Here is a 16,825-nt window from a genome sequence, read left to right as displayed (position 1 = left end):
CTGTATAGGATAAGAGAAACTTGTCCAGAGATGAATTTTGTTTTCCTGTCACTCTAAATCTCAGAGTTTGAACATTAGCATCTTCCAAGACCATCTGTATAAGAATGAGAGAGATTTACATTCCACATACTAAATTTTCAGTGCTATTTGATTAATGTTTGCATGACTAGAAGTCCTTTGGCGAACCACAGAGTTGAAAATAAGGGCGCAGGAAGAACTTTACCCATTTATCAATTTTTATTAGTGTTAAGGAAACCAAACAGTGTTCATCAAGGAACAAAATATACACACATAGTCACTTTGCTAATAGAGAATAACGCTATGAACCATCTATAATGATTGTACGTAAGAGCAGATCTGCCCTTTAACCTTAAAGCAAATCCAAGGCCTTCAGAAGGTATTGTGTGTGGATCCTTTGCACTGTCAAACCGTAACACCAGCCCCCCCTCTCACAAACGCAGTGATGCTATACAGCCTGTTCTCGGCGTGTCGGAAGGTGGCTGTGGATTTCAGTGTAGGTACTGAGACACCGATTGCAGTAGAGCAGGCAGAAATGGAGACTGCAGGGGAAAACCCTTGTTACTGCCTTGGAAGGAGTGTGGCTTTTGATGGGCAATTTCTGACACGTAAATTGTCCATTCTTGTACCCTCTCAGAAAATACTTCTCTACCATGGAAGAGAGGCAGCGTGAAGCAGCATGCTGATGGGTGCGTTAGAGAGGTGACTGCAGTATGGGATCCTGTCATAAAAGAGCAACACAGGAACCTGGACCAAGCCCTGCCCCTCTTCCTTAGCGTGGAGGTGAGATGCAGCCTGGAGTAAAGATGCTTGCACAGGTGTAACTTCTTCACTGTAAGCCCCATCTTCTGCAGCCTCACCTGTTTGGAAGAGCCATGGGGCAGTCATGGTGTTACCAAGTGTGGTTTTTATCTCCGCTTCTACAGTAAAACTTTGTATTAAAATTGAATATGACTTAAGTTTAGTCAGGTGACGCTAATCCTTGAAGTACGCTATGAGGAAAAAGACTAAACACCGGGCTCAGAAACTGGCTAAGCTGTTTATCTACCACAATAACCTTAAGCAGCAGTTGCAATGCAGGCAGAAAGGCTTCTTTGGTTGATACGCAGTTGCTTCCATGAGTTAACAGAAAACTGAAACACCTTAAGTATGCCACTATGATCCTGCACAGAAGCATTCAAATCGCTGATTATGCTTATTATCCGAGCAAAATGACATGACTGATCCCAGCAGTTCACACATGCCCCTTGGAATTCCACTACCTTTCCCCTGCTGAGCGTGAGGCACTGGAGGCCAGAGAAGCTGCAGAAAGCCCAGGGGAGCCGTGCTCTGCTTCCCCCCCTGCAGAAATAAAGGTGCTGGAGTCGCATCCTGGCACGCCCATGTAAACTGTAAGTGAGACTAAAGTTGCAGATACAGAAGTAAACTTTGTCCTACGAAATTAAGTCGCGTAGGTTGCTCCTCTACCACCATGTTGTATTGGTAGAAGCTGCCCTTTCTTGGAGTAAGGCATCATTTACATGGCTTCCTATGACCTAGATCAAAGCGAAGGGAAAAGCAAGGAGGAGGGTGATATGTTTCAGATTCTGTTGCTGCTTGTCTCTGAGTACGTTGGCAAACTCATTAACACTGCTATGCAGACATTCATAGCGGAAGGTTTCATGACTTAACAGCTGTGTTATAGGCTCCGATATAAACTCAGGTTTGATATTTCCTTGTAGCAAAGGGAAGATTTTTCAAACTTCTGAGTAGATGTTTTTCCTCCACAGTACTTCACTCTAGTGCAGAGGCTCTCTTTAAAGCCAAGTGGTTTCCAGCACATAAGTGAGCAAAGAAAGAGCTCTAGGTTTCTTTTAGGTGGCAAGTGCAATTAGCTTGTATTATAATCTAGCCACTGAGAAGGTTAATTGCATAGGGGGCTGCCTTTCTCTGTTTTTGCTTAAGCTTCCTCTAGTGCTACAGTACTAATAAATTACCCTGGAGAAAAATAAATAAATAGGTTGGCATCTCCCAGACACCACACTGGAAATCCAGAAGGCTTCAGAAAAGCTGCCCCCATGGTCCCGGGAAGGTACTCGGCGCAAAAAAAAAAAAAAAAAAGTCTGTATTATACAACAGTCTGTACAGGAGCCACGCACTGTGCGGGAGAGCCGGCTCTCTCCGAGGACGAGGTGGAACGGTTGGTGATTTCTCTCTGCAGTTCCTCCACTTTCTTCTGCAGCTCAGCCCGCTTGGCAAGAAGCTCCTTGTAGCGATTGTGGACAGGTTCCTGCAAGAAAACGTGGAGGTGAGCGTGGAAGAAGGACGCCTGGACCGTGAAGCGTTGCTGCTGACCTGGCACCCAGCTATGAGGGAAGGAGGGGGGAGGTGGGGAAATCATTGCCTCCAGCCCAGGGGTCAGACAGTAGTTGTTCTGGCTGTGGGATACTCATTTTTATCCAGCAAGCGCAGTGCAATGGTGGCTAAACAAAACTTTGTGTCTGTTCTGCAAGATGACCATTACAACACTCTGATCTCTGACGTTTCTGAGGGGGGACTGGCCTTGGCATCTCGGCCTGGACAGAATTTCAGGGCTTTGGCGGGGGGAACCCCACAGATTTATCTAAATATTTTCCACATAGTTCTGACTGTTACATAGTTAATGCTGGAAGGCTGGATTCCTCTATCTAATGCCCCAGGTTTTCAAAGTTCTGCTAACTGCAGTTGGACTCTGAGGCAAGCCAGGAATTTATGTTCCTTCCTATTAAAAAGTGATTTCAGCATTTAGGGCCATGTTCAGGCTCCCGTCTCAGGTGCCTGCCCTGGGCAAGGCCGTTCCCTGCTGCCAGGGTGCAAGAGCGTAACGAGGGTCGCAGTCACAGCCCCGTGCCTCAGGCAGCCAAAGCAAGCAGCCGTTCCTGCTGCCGGCCATCTAAGTACAGCCCCGAAACTGAGAGCTAGAAGCCCACAACCAAAGAAGTCTTAGGTTTTTAGGCTCTTTTGTAAAGAAGAGAGAATTCAGATGATTTTTTGCCCATACTCCAAGTGAGAAACTTTCCCAGTTGCTGAGTATCTTCAGCTCCTGCGGATTTCAGGAGGCTGTGACCCCCAGCTGAGCGCCCATGGCAGCCCAGCTGTGGGTGCCGCTCTTCCATGTGCTTGCATTTGAATCTAGGCTTTTGTTTTTAGATTTAAGCAGTGGCAGCCTAAGTGTGTACGTTACTTCTTGTGCTTCAGAGGTCCTGAGCTCCAAAATGAGTTATTAGTGCTAGCAGGGAGGGAAATAAAAGCAGGATCCTTGGAAGAGAGAGGTACCTGGGGTTTCATCCTGGGGTTCCATCGGATGTAGTAGCCGACCCACAGCTCGAGGTGGCGCATGCTGGCCACGGGATAGAGGACGTGGTTGGAGTAACTCACGTACAAGGGGTTAGTGAAGTCTTCCAGTTGGCTGTTGATGTAAGACCAAAGCGACACGGTCTTTTTTGGAAGGCTCTGCAAGGGAAGGGGGTGGAGGAGGCTTTATTTCCTATATGAATCGCAGCGTTTATCTACAAAGTATTTATAACAGCATATACATATGCCTGTCGTTAATACAGAGCTGGTTGCCCTTTTGTAGCTTAAAAAAAAAAAAACAAACCCAAAATGTTCTTTTGATGCGGTTACTGTAGTTAAAGCACATGGCTGCAGGCAGGCACACACGCAGCCTGGCACGGAAACATCCTCTCTCACCCAGCCAGCTGCCAGCGCGGAGCAGGAACCGCCATCGGCACAGCAAGGGGACGCTGGCATGGGAACTCCCAGCGCTTTGGTTAAACCTCACCTCTTTAAAGTGCTCCTGGAGGACTTGCTGGAGTATTTAATTGCAAAGAAAAAAAAGAAAACATTTGACTTGGGCCCTGATCTAGTGGAATAATTAGGGCTGTGAATAGTCCCAGTGAAACCAGTGCTGAAGTGCTTTCGAGATTAAGTACTTTGCTAGGCTGAGGCCTTACCGAAGCCCCAAGCACGCAGGTTTTCTTCTCTGGAAATTACAATTATTCAGCCGCTGTGGACTCTAGAGAAACAGGGACCCTGATTTCACTACAGTACAGTAATTTTTTTTTTATTATTATTATTTTTATTTTTTAACTCATGTGCTATCAAATATAATTACATGGGGTCCACCCAGCGCCGTCCTCACTGTACCTCTGTGACGTTAGCCTGCGAGCTTTTGGTGACAAAATGCTCCATCTTTAGGTAGGTGAGCCAGAATGAGCGTCACTGCTTTTCCTTTTGATTCCAGGGTCTGAACAGGGTAGCGTTTGAATGGATACATCTATACGCTCCTCCCTCAGCAAACCAACCTCGGCCGGGCTGCAGAGCAGAGCTGGCTGATGGCAGGACCCAGAGGCACGTCCTTCGCAACACCAGCAGCTCTGTCCTCTCCCGGAAAAATGCAAGCACAGCAAGAACGCACCCCGAGACCAGGCGCTTGCTGTAACCTGCGTGTGCAGAATGACAATACACACTTGGCTGGTAGTTAAAAATCCACCTAATGGGACCACTCCAAGGAAAAGGGAGGGTGAAAAGGTACCAGTTTCCACAGAGAAGGTTACATTAAACTGGAGTTCAAAGAAAAACTGCATTTCCAACTACCTGGGAGACATCAGGAGCTCCTCAGTGACCAGCGAGCAGCTGAGAACCATGCTGAAAGCAGTGGAAATGGTATTGCTCTGAAAGGCTCCAACGGACAGCAGTTGAAGCTGCTAAGAAGGGGGACCTGCATCTACCACTGAGTGCTGGAACAGTGTCGCCAGCAGTACCCGGCAGCTAAAGCAATCACGGCCACCATGCCTTCGCCTTGGAGAGAAGCTGCCTTACCTCCTTCACCCTCTGCTGCTCGCTGCTGCACAGGAAGGTCCCGAACAAACAGCTGTACAGGTGGTCCAGGATGGTTATCAGGAAGTACTCGTTGAACTCGAATGCTGTAGGAAACTTCAGACAGAACCAGAAAATTAGGTTGGGATTTTAGAACAGGAATCGCAAATAAACTTTCTCCCGCTTCGTGGTCTTGGTAAGGAGTTGGCTTCTCTTCTTGATTTCTAAAACAGGATTTGTCCCCGTTCCCTGCCTGGCTGGATATTTGGGATCATATTTGCTCCTTCTAGAAGCAAGAGTTTCTCCCTTGCAAAGCTGCTTTACATGTGCAGAGAGGAATTTTGAGCAAAAGCCAGAGGTCTGAAGGGTTTGACTGCTGTGTTTATATACACATTTGGTGCTGCTTCAAGTTGAAGCTTGCTCTGCTAATGCCTGCCCCTCATGACAGACCATGCAACAAGACTGTGAACAAAAGGCTGAAGCACATGTGAAATAATGCATAAAACGAAATGGAAATTTCCCAGGGCCAAATGGAAATAACCTGTTTGTGCAACACAGCGCTTCCCAGAGGGAACCGCAGGGAGGCAGCTTGCAACACAGGCCAGCGGGAGGAACGCGTGTATGGGTAGGGGCTGTGTTTGCTGTTGATGTTCCATGCAGAAACAATCAGGCCCAAGCCAGGGAGAACTGAAGCTCCACAAAGGGTCAGTAACGATACGTGCAGTGATCTGCAAAGACATGCTTTGCTTTCCAGGCTGCCCCAGTTGCAGCATCCTGACCTCGCCAGCTGCAGGACAGGATGCCTGCTTCCAGGAGCAATCCAAGGACAGCAGAGTGAAAGTGACGTTTGATGATGGTAAAGCCTTCCTTTACCTCTGCTTGAATGTGGTACAGCTTCGTATATAATGGTATCCTTCTTTTCCACTTTACCTGTTTTGATCCATGATGAGCCTAACTTTTTCAGTGAACTGCCGGACTGTGGCTGACATTTGCTATGTGACACATTTTGTGTCACAGCAGACACAAAAAAAGCCTTCCAGGTTCCACACACCTGGGGAAAGACCTCCCAACCATAAGGGATGGCTCCTGAACCGTGCCTCTGCCATGCCTGGAATGAAGTGAGGAACTCGGCTCCAGCCGTTGGGTATGAATCAGGAGCAGTGCGTTAGCCTTCAGAAGTTAAAATGGAGCAAATGCATTGCTCCACGGCTGCAGGTTTGGTTACAGGATCAGCTTGAGCAGAAGCAACAGCGATCTGCCTGCACCCACCACGCTCGAGACTTCAGCAGCTCAAGACACTCATGCTTCCGAAGGCCCAGTGGGCTACTGAGGGTGGCTGGGGTGTTTATTCCGTGACAAATGTGAGGCAGCTGTCCCCCGTGTCAGGGTGAGGCAAGCTGTGAGCACAAGCTCACATTTATGATAGCAGCACGTAGGCATCAGCACCCACTAACTGGCTAATCTGACACGTGCTGACACCGCGGCCTCCCTGTGCACGCGGGCTCTTTGCTAAACAGGCTCCCAAGAAACTTGTCGCCAGAGTTCAGAACAAGAGTCGAAGCCCAGGAAGGTGAGCCTCTGCAGGTCAGCCTGGAAATTACTCCTGGGGCCAGACACTGTGCCACATCTTGGCACAGCAGCTCTGGGGATGTGTGTCACCCAGCAATTTACCTGTCTCGTCATTTGCCAGACACAGTCGATGAACTGGAGGAAGACAGGAGAGCGATCCGCGTCTGCATGATTCTTATCTCCATGGCCAACTCTCTGAAACCGAGCAGGACAAAGAACACGAGTCACGCGGGGTTCATGGGGAAACTGCTGGGGTCTCCTCTCGGTCACCCAAGCCTTTACGGAGAGCTATAAGGTGGTTCAAGTGAGTCCTGGGTTTGCTTTGTCCATACCAGCGGGTAAAGGAGTAAAGGACAGCTACTCCTTTCATCTTTGAAGTGACGCTTCCTTATGGGGATATTTTCATGCTAAATTTAAACAAAAGTTGTTAGAGTAGAGGCTCCAGATGCTATGCTGGCACTGGTTTCAGTTAATAGCCAAAGTTCAGGAGGAAAAAAAAAAAAGAGAATGCTTTTTGCTTCGGTTGCAGCTGTCGTCTTGGCTACTGCAGTAGTACAGTGCGCTAGACCTAAACACTACCTCCAGGCACGGCATGTGGCCACAACCGTCACACAACACCTCGCAGCCTCCAAGCGCTGTACAAACATTAACCCAGCCCATCTCCTGCCACCTCAAGAGAGGCAGTGATGAAAGCATCCCCAGAAATAGTCCTCCAACCCTGACCACGCTGTGTGGCCGAGACACGTGAGGCCGGACTCCTTATCACTAGTATAGTGCGCTACTGGTTACACGCTACCCAGGAGCCCTGAGTACCGTACAAAGACAGGCAAGAGCGTGTAAGTAACAGAGATCCCTACCTCCTTGTAATACTGTTCTCCCCTCACCAAAGGAAATCAATAGCGTTATCTTCTTTGTATAGACAGGGAAGTTAAAATACCATTCAAACACCAGATGACGGTTTTGCTGCAGCAGAACCTCAGCTGCTTAGTGCCTGTTTCCCCACCTTCCTCAGAGCATTTAACTACGCAACCCACCATCGCATGTGCTGGAAACGGACCTTTTTCTAGCCCTTGCCAAAATTAAACAGCCCTAAGAGAGCAGCTACGAGCAAAACACACTAGGAACAAAGACTGAAAGGATACTACTGAAAGGCTCTCTCCGTTCCCATCAGCGCAAACCGTAACGAACTGCTGTGTCGTAAGTCCACAAAGCTGCCTCTCTGCCAGCTCCAGGGACACAACCACGAGCTCCTCTTGCTCCAGTCTCAAACTGCTGATCTTTTACCTAAATAATTAAAAAGCCTCCCCAAAAATAAAATGTGCCTGAAAATGCGAGGTCAAGGCCATAACCCCATTCCCCAGCCTTCTCAATACCAAGGCATTTGTTAAATGACAGTGTCCAAGCAGTTTCGGAAAACGGACTGAACTGGAAAGAAAGACAAAAAATACCCCAGTGGTTTCTGCCGCCTCCCAGCAGAAACACTTGTCCTGAACCCAACACACGCTGTTTGTTTAAGCCTAAGCATGGGAACACAAGATATCCGTCAGGCACCGAGACGTTTAATACCACCTGTTCCTCGTATCTGACCACTACTGTCTCCAAGGAGGTTAAGAGATGACTGGAATTATAGGCAGAAAACAACAGCAGCAGCATTCACCTTTCTTCTGCGAGTTCAGGTGGGAGACTTCTCACAGGAAAGGCTAAACTCCTTTGAAATCCTTCAAGGTGGACAATAACTTTCTGTTCAGTGCCTTCCAAGGGCTAGTGACTCACCAGCTGAAATCTGTGGCCGAAGCTCAGCCACTCCTTCTCCACCAGCACTTCAAAGCCCCTGATAGTTCGGTAGTAGCCATCTAACATGAGCAGAGACAGAGAGGTGAGCTGGGCTGTTCGGTCCCAGCCGTCACTGCAGTGTACAACCACAGACGTCTTCCCCGATTCCACCTTGTCGGCAATGCGAAGGGCTCCAGCGAGAATAAGCTGGGACAAGGGAAAAAAAAAAAAAGTTACGAGATCTCTTTGGAACACAAACTATAAATGAAAAATGGCTCGTGACAACACAGGACAAACCAAGGGCTCTGCCTGCCTCAAGGAGAATGGTAAATCAGTTCCAACTACTTCATAACTAGGACAGCAAATTGGTGAACACATTTTTTGTTTCAGCAAGATGACAAGACATCTAAACTGTAGCACAGGCACAACTCTAGCAGAGCCCCTGCATTAAGCTCAGTCCTTGGACAGACCAGGATTTAAAGGCAGGAGCATTCTGTGTCTGAACGGCCAACACAAGATGGCCATCACCTTGCAACTGCCCCTTTCTGCATTAGCAGGCAGACAACGTAAACTGGAGCTTTTTAGGAAAGAAAGAGCTTAACTTGAAAGCCAACATTTGTAGAAGCTGAAGCGTTTTGCCACACTCATCCCAATTCTGCTTGGCTTCTTCAAAGGCCGATGGGGCACGAACTCCCAACACCTGCTGGTCTGAACCAGGCAGTAACGCCCGGATGTCAAGGATCCCCGAGTCAAGAGCCTGGAACCTCTGGGGCTCCTACACTCTGACCAGGGCTTTCACAGTTATACATTACCCAGGAACACATTTCACTTCCTAAACACCATCTGTCAGTATTTCAGCCCTCTCTCTTGTCCCTCTTCCCATCTCCTCAAAATTCCCCATTGCAAGAAACGGTGCGTTTAGTTGTTTTTAAATTGAAAACAAACTGTAAGTCTTCAAATTTCTCATGAATTGAAATCTGGATACGAATGAGTATCTCTGGATACATTTCCCAGTGACCAGACTGGTACAGACTTGTGGTGAGAGCCACATGGAGTGGGGGCAGCCATGCGTACCTTGATATGCTCCAGCCAGTGAGTTGACTCTAAATTAGACAGCCAGTGAGTCTCCTCGATATTGGGGTACACAATTTCTTTCAGTTTTCTCAGTGATTCTCTCATAACATGAATATTGTGAATGTCCAGGAACACCAGCTCTGCATTCTGATAGGCATCCTCACTCTCATAGCCCCCTCCTTTAGCCTGAAGAACAAAAAAAATCATTAAGAACATAAAAATCATTAAGCAAAACCGCATTTGATATTTTACCCCAATCGTTTGTCCTGAGCAAGTATCAGCTGACAAAATGCCACAGTGACTGTGCTACCTAAAGCAGGCCGTAAACATTGGATTTATCTTACAATTGGGAACAAACATGTACACACACACACTCTTTGTGTCTCTTTCCTGCAATAGTAATGAATGCTATAATTTTTACCAAAGAATATCACAGTACAAGCCTTCTTTTTCTCTGTAATTATCATTTATCCTACCATTTATCCCCCACTCAAGCTGCTAGCTCATTAGATTCACTATTCTGTCATTTACAAATTTACCATGCTATTATAGAGCAGTATATCCCACACGCTAATTGCCTTTCCTAAGTAGTGGGAAAGACAGATTAAAAAGAAAAAAAAAAAAAAATCAGCTTTAGGGCAACACAGCAGTTCTACCGTTACAACAGGGGTGAGAGTTACGGCATGAGACATAACAGCAGGAAGAAAACGGCAACATTCCTAGACATTAAAGATCCCCAGATTATATTTTGAAATTAAAGATCACGATGCCTGATTTTCAGAAGCGCTGAGTAACCTCTGCTCCCACCAGGGTTCGGCGCTGTTAGAGGAAGGAGGTCTTTCAACCACATGAAGTGAAAAACGGCGATACGCAAGATTGGGGGTGTTAGAGTTTGACCTCAGTTCTACTTGGATTTTTTCCCTTCCAATCTCATTTCAAGTTGTGGATTAATCCAAGCGGACCTTTCATAGTCACGCTGATATCTACTGATACCAGTGCAGGTGTGTAACTCTGTCTAGAGAATCAGATCATTGCATATGAATCTCTTCATAGTAGAAAAGGAATAATTTGAAATGGTGGGGGGAAAAGGGCTCTAAATGATTATGTTCCCAGCTTTTGACAGAAGAAAAAGTACCCGACCTTATTGGCTACAGCGTTCACACTAGGCCTTGCATCAAATATGAAGATTTTATGGGACTGAGCATTAGAATCCATGATGGCTTGAAGGTACTTCTCATCTTCTTTGCTTCGCTTGCCACTCACTCCCACCATTGGTTGGCTACAGCGAGTGATCGTTGCTTGACTTTCTGGGTGAATCCATGACAATACCTTTGGAAACAAACGAGAAAGAAATGAAGGAAAAATGGGATTCGTTAGACCAGTGAAGTGTTGTACCTGCAGTGGCTTGTGCTGGGATCCCGCCATGTATTAGCTAGTTCCAGAGGGCTGGGTTCTATTAAATCACAATTGAATGAAAGAACGAACTCTTCTGTCCTTACTCATTCATTCTGGTGGCATTCCCAAAGTTTGAATAAACAAGAGGTGACCAAATAGGTTTAAGTCTGACTTTTAAATATGATGCAGATTTCTCGCTGTTGCGTGAGTCACAGCCCCACCTTCTCGTTCTGCAGTCACTGGGCTGTGTCTTTACTAAAGTTATGCACTTTAGGAACAGATTTAATTTTCTATAGGCTTGAGAAGTAAAACAGTACATTTGCAGTTAGCGCTGAAATAATCAGAAAGGTGCGTTTTGTCTGAGCTCACGTAATAAGCATTGTCATCGAGAGCATCACCACGTATTCCTCTACCCTGGAAGTCCGCGTAGGGCAGACAATTGTAAACAACTAAATAGGGCTGCTTCGCATTTTTCAGGAACTGAACTGAGATTCGGTCTGGGTTGTGCTACGTTATCTTATCTTCTCATTTTGGTTTAGTCTACGTCTCTTCCACAGCAGTGGTTCCAGCAGATAACGTTGCTTTCTAACTCCTCAAACATGTTGCTGTCACTTTTATTATCCATTGACCATTTATTTGCTCCCCGGCATCCACTCAGCCTGATCTCGGTATTATTTATGGCCCAAAGGTATGTAAGAACACCACATCAAAGCGGCCTCTTTTGTCACACTCACTGGTATGCGTCCCCTTGATCTGAAGGATGCTACTCTCTTTAATTCTTCATCGGGAATGTTTACAGGCACAGCTAGAATGGCGGGGTATGTATCACACAGCTCGTAGCGCTCATTAATCCTGGTCAGCCTCCAGCTTTCATTGGGAATTCCCTAAAGAGGAAACAGCAGCAGGTTAGCAAATGAGTTGCTCTGAGACCTCAGCACAGTCAAATCCCCAGACCTGAAATTGGAGGCACCTTTTGTTAATGAAGGACATTTAGGGCTGGAGCCTGGGACTGCGTTATCTTGGTAACTTGTATCTCATGCCTCTTCCCAGAGAGGCCGATGTTTTGCTCAAGTCACTGAAGAACAGGAAAACTAGAAGACTGCAGGCAGGCTCGCCTACGGCAAAGAACTGTGGAGGCTACAGAGGCGGCAACAGAGGTCGCCCCCCTGAGAGTATTTGTAACGTACCTCCCAGTTTCCTCACGGTGCTTACAGGAGCCAGGAGCAGGACAGAACGGGTGACCAACAGCCCTCACTCCTCTCTCAGCACTTGGCTCAAGCGTGGTGGGTGGAAACCGGGGATGGAAAGTGGAGACACCAGACAGGATGGAGGGGAAGACAGAAAGGAGAACAGGCAGTAAAACACCCCAGAAAAATCATTCTGTTTTGGGCCTTGTGCAGTGTTTGTGGCACAGCCGTGCAGTCCCCTAAAACCACCACAAACCTAAGAATTGCATGTCTGCGGCTGCGTGACTGTACGTGATCTGGACAGTGATGTGTAACTCCCGTGTTCCTGCCAGACTAAGCTCTCTGGTTGTACTACTCTGCCTTGGGCTGGGAGAGCAGGGAACCTACGCACGCACATCACCGAGCTCGGGGTGCCCTGGTGGGGAAGCAGCTCAACAGCTTCCCAGACGACAATCTCCAGGTAACACCCGAAGCACAACGGGGACGATCCTGACAATCTGCAGGCTTAGTCTGGCCAGCGCTGGGAGTTAACAGGTCAAAACGGTGTGGTTGCTACTGGGTGTCTGCAAGGAGAGATTTAAACAGGGGTGAGCGCGGACACAAAGCATCTCTGTGGGGAAGACAGATCTACTACAGCTCCTATACGCAGCGAACATGGCCAGACTGTTGAGCACAGAGTCTGAGTTAGAGGAACATCAGTTCTTAAAACAATACACGCTGTTGTTCTAATAAACAGCGCTTCGTTTTAAGGAGGGTGGTAGGACACTGATTACCACTGTTGTGGCTCCCACGGGAAATAAATGACCAATCTAACACAGGCCAGACGAGCTGTGGTAACGATGGTTGACCTACAGAGACTGCAGCCGGCTCCTCGTCAGAGCCGTGAGTCATGCTCTCAAAACAGGTCATGCTTAGACATCTGAGGAGAGGACAGACCTTCTGCCTAATAGCGGTCACACCCTGCTTGTGAACCACCCCTGGTCCTGGGGCACTCCCTCGGAAGGAAATGTTACTACAAGGAATCAGCAGAGTTGCCAGGATCACGAGTACCCCAAAACCCTAAACAAAATCTATTTTTGGCACTGCCTGAAGCCAAAGAAGTGGCAGAAATGGGCATCAAACAGTGTGTACACACAGTCCAAGCTACTGATGGGTAAAACATGCTCAGAGGTCTACACAGCAAGGAGGTTCACCAGCTCTGCTGTCCCCCAGGGAATAAGCAAGACTCTTGCTCTTAGCTGTCCATCAGCTGTGACCAAACTGGTTACTGTCTGGAAGTGAACTAATGGCAAATGACTACATTGTTCTCAGTCCTGTCCTGGTAAGTACATGACTGCCCTGCAATGGACCCGTCAGCAACACGTGGAGATTTCACCTCCCACAAATCTCAATTAAAACTACGCTGTCAGCACGCTCTTGGCAAGGAAAATGGGAGCTGACATGCAGTTACATGGAAGAAGAGCTCCTTTTTCTTCTACCCTGCAACTCTACCGGTGCTCGCTGAGATCAAGCAGTCACTGTAAAGCACCCTCTTCACGGCGCGGGGCAGAACGGCTTCAGCACACGCTGCTCAGTCCAGAACCAACACCTCCAAAGCTCCAAGCCTTTCAGCTGCCGCCCTGACGAATTCGAATGAAATCTTTCCTCTGCAATAGCCCAGACCAGGAAAATCCATGACAACCCCTCAAAGAAAGAAAAGATGCTGTGTGTCAGCGTTCAAGTTTCCTTTGAATCCCAGGGAATGTCTGCTTTCCCCTGGAGCAGGAGCCTTGAATCACGGCACCACCCAAAGTGGGCTTTGGATTCAGATTGTGACTCTCTCCAAGAACTCGAAGTAAGCAGAAATAAGCAAAGTAGGCTAGAAGAGGAGCCGGATTTGCATCTTCCCAGGACTTTTGCCATGGTGCAGTGTATCTTGTGCATTTACTCCTGCTTCTTCAGATTTGCACTTTCTCCAGCTGGAATCAATAGGAAAAGCTAAACATGATATAAAGCACATTGGTATTTCCTCATATAAGATGCATTTCACTGCTTCCTGGGAAGTTGTAAGCACCCAAAAGCCTACAATCAAACCAACCCAAACTGTTACAGGTGTAGCTCAAGATGCCTCTGACAGCTCAGGACCTGCTCTGGGAGACACCTGCCTGTGCACCTGCAGGAGGAACCCAGGCTAACAGCGGGTGTGATGGTCCAGAAGGTGCTAGGGAACATGGCTACTGGGTGTCCACGTTAGCGACCAGAGCATGCTGCCCTGATGGGTACACTAGGTCTGTCTTCTCCAGGTAAACCAACACCGCTAGTAGACCCTGACTTCGGGGGAACTCACGTGTTCGGGTGTTGCCACAGGGCAAAGTGAGGAAGGCAACAAGGCCACATCTACAGTCATAAATCAAAGGTGCCCATGGCTATTCTCACTGGGACCAGCTGGCACAGTGCACCTCACATCCATACTTAAACTCGTTTAATCCTCAAAACTGAGCAGTTTGTCCAAACTGCCTAATGGTGAACCTTGGCTTGCAGCAACCACGGAGATATGCCCAGGTTTGGCAGCAGGCAGGCTGGCCTTGCAGCCCTCCTTCTTCTCGACTCCACAAGGGCCCAACTGCCTCTTCAGGTCCCAGCTCTGATGTGGACCAGCTGCTCACCCATGGCTCAGGCCGCCAAGGACACCGCAAAGCCATGCGAAAGAGCTGTGTGAAAATCTAGAGAAAGACAAGAAACTTAAAATCGCAGATAGGGCAGAGGATTGTTGAGATGGGGATCGCTGGTAGCTCAAGGTTTCAAGGGAAAACAACATCATGAGATGGTATAAAATCCAGAAGGAAAAAACTGACAGTCTAGTAGGCAGTCATTGGGTGAGGGCTAACAGCTGGGTCATCTGCGTGCTGGTGTTGATGTTACTGGTGGAAGACAGCAACAACCACCCAACTGAGGGAGGTGCAGACACTACTGCCTGCCCAGGAAAGTCTCTTCAGATGCCTCCTCTGAGGTGGCGAGTGCTAATGCTCAGCCTAGTGGCTAGTTAAGTCCCTACTAAAAGATGCTAAAGAAGCTCAAACACACTCACTCTGAAGAGGGACGGTAACAGCCTGGACTGAAAGCTACACCTACCTGGAACTTGCGATGAAGGTTCCTCAGTGCTTGGGAACGCTCCTTACGACTGTTGCCAACTAACCATAGACGCGTAGCCTTTGTGTCATCTCCACACACTAACCAGCCTTGGTTTCCCTCTGGATAGTCACTCATGCCTTACTTTAACGACCTGTGCTCAGTTATCACTTGACCTACACATGTTGCAGAAGATGAACTTTCTTCATTTGCAGGGAAAAACTGCTGAAGACACACCAGCATGGCACTGAAATCACCGCCTTGCAAAGCACATGTTTAAGCTTAAGCATGTGAGGATCTTTCACTGGCAGGAAAAAAAGAAAATCCTTGCTGGAATTACAGAGCCACATCTCTCTATGGGATCCAGTAGACCAATTCTGAGCTTAGCCACCCTGAGCTACAGCGGGCAAGGTTGTGTCCACTTCGTACAAGACAGCTGTGATCCATTCTGCAGTAGAGACATAACTAGCATAAGCGGGACCTCAGTTAAACCATGGGACATTTAACAGTCCAATTCTCATTTTACTCCCCTAAATTACACCCAACGATCCTCTGCAGGATGCTGTTCTCGTGCTGTCCCTTTCCCACTCTGCTTGTATACTAATGCTGGGCACTCCATTTATCCTCAAAACAGACCAGCTCCTCTTCTGAATTATTAATTTCTATATGTTTTTTTCTGAAAGCAGCGAGCACAGCCCTAATCTGTGGCTCCCTGGTACATACGACCAGAGCGTAGGATTAGACGAGCATGACTTCTGTAAGGAAACATCACACATTTCCAGCTTCACAATCCCTTGTAATATTTTCCAAATGCTCCCCACCTTGTTAAGGAAAATGAAAGCTTTAAGTTACTCCAAAGACATCTCAAGGCCTTTTGGTTTCAACTGAGCCTTATTCACTTCACCATTCTGTTTTATACTCTGCCAGCCCGTGTGTAATAAAAATCAGGGAGCAATTTCAGTTTTAAATTTCATTTGCCACATGTGATTCCATTTACCGACTAAATCCCAAACCTCTCTGAGTTCCTTTTGTTCTCTACAGGTTGTTTATTACTCCCCATAGTTTTACACAATCACAGATTTTTAATAAGTTACATATTTCCATCTTTCCCAAGAACAGAGAAGTCAGGGGTTTCCTGCATATCTTTCCTAATTGTTACAATCTCCATCATATCAACACACTTAGATTAATCTGAAAAAAAAAATTATAATAAATAAATTATACCACATGCAAACTTGCCATGTACACCAGTGTGGACATAGAACCTGCCACGGATCCTACTCTGAGAGTCTTTTCTGGATACCTGGTAGTTGGCTTCTACCTTTGCTCCACTCCTCTCTCTCCGTGTCCCTGCTCCCAGAGGGAAATGACTGACACAGCTTGAGCTACACCAAGATAATGCCCAGCCGTAACTGCTGGGCTGCTTATGCCCCAGGCCAGCTCTTCTCTAGTAGTTTTTAAACCAATTCCAAAAGGTCCCGCAGATAGCACGTATGTCCTGCTTTTCTATTTCTGATCACAATTCATACAGTCAGAGACAGGTAATCCCATTATCTGATTTGACGATGCCAGTTTTGTTTCACTGTTAACGAATCCCTGCTGCCATTTCAGGACGTAATCCTGATTTACTGTAGTATTTGTTATTGCTTTAACAGAACCTGGTTGGATTAAGAAAAAAGGATAAAACACTCACACAGATAAACTGAACATCCATAGTTATAAATGCTGAAATTAAATAAACACACTGAAATACCTAAAAGTTTTGGAGGCGACATAACGCTTCATACTACAGGACCTAAATCAACTCAAACGAAAGGGATGAAATTCTCCTCCTGGCCAAATCACCACATAAACATCTACTGCAG

General features: G+C 47.1%; 1 protein-coding gene across 3 annotated transcripts in view; it reads right to left on the bottom strand.

Moving 5' to 3' along the window:
* Positions 1–222: 222 nt before the first annotated feature.
* Positions 223–16,825, bottom strand: part of MTMR2 (myotubularin related protein 2) — a 65,173-nt gene continuing 48,570 nt past the window's right edge. For all 3 annotated transcript variants that reach the window (XM_074571149.1, XM_074571158.1, XM_074571168.1), the window contains exons 8-15: positions 11,400–11,549; positions 10,411–10,599; positions 9,271–9,456; positions 8,197–8,403; positions 6,526–6,618; positions 4,858–4,971; positions 3,313–3,489; positions 223–2,287 (exon numbers count right to left, since the gene is read on the bottom strand). In XM_074571149.1, the coding sequence (XP_074427250.1) occupies positions 2,126–2,287; positions 3,313–3,489; positions 4,858–4,971; positions 6,526–6,618; positions 8,197–8,403; positions 9,271–9,456; positions 10,411–10,599; positions 11,400–11,549 (1,278 nt within the window). In that variant the 3' untranslated portion in view covers positions 223–2,125. The remainder of the gene's footprint in view (positions 2,288–3,312; positions 3,490–4,857; positions 4,972–6,525; positions 6,619–8,196; positions 8,404–9,270; positions 9,457–10,410; positions 10,600–11,399; positions 11,550–16,825) is intronic.

The sequence above is a fragment of the Larus michahellis genome, chromosome 1 (genome assembly GCF_964199755.1).
Source record: "Larus michahellis chromosome 1, bLarMic1.1, whole genome shotgun sequence".
In the NCBI taxonomy this organism is placed as follows: domain Eukaryota; kingdom Metazoa; phylum Chordata; class Aves; order Charadriiformes; family Laridae; genus Larus; species Larus michahellis.
The sequence above is the reverse complement of the archived record's forward strand: the minus strand, read 5'-3'. Positions and strand labels throughout refer to the sequence as shown.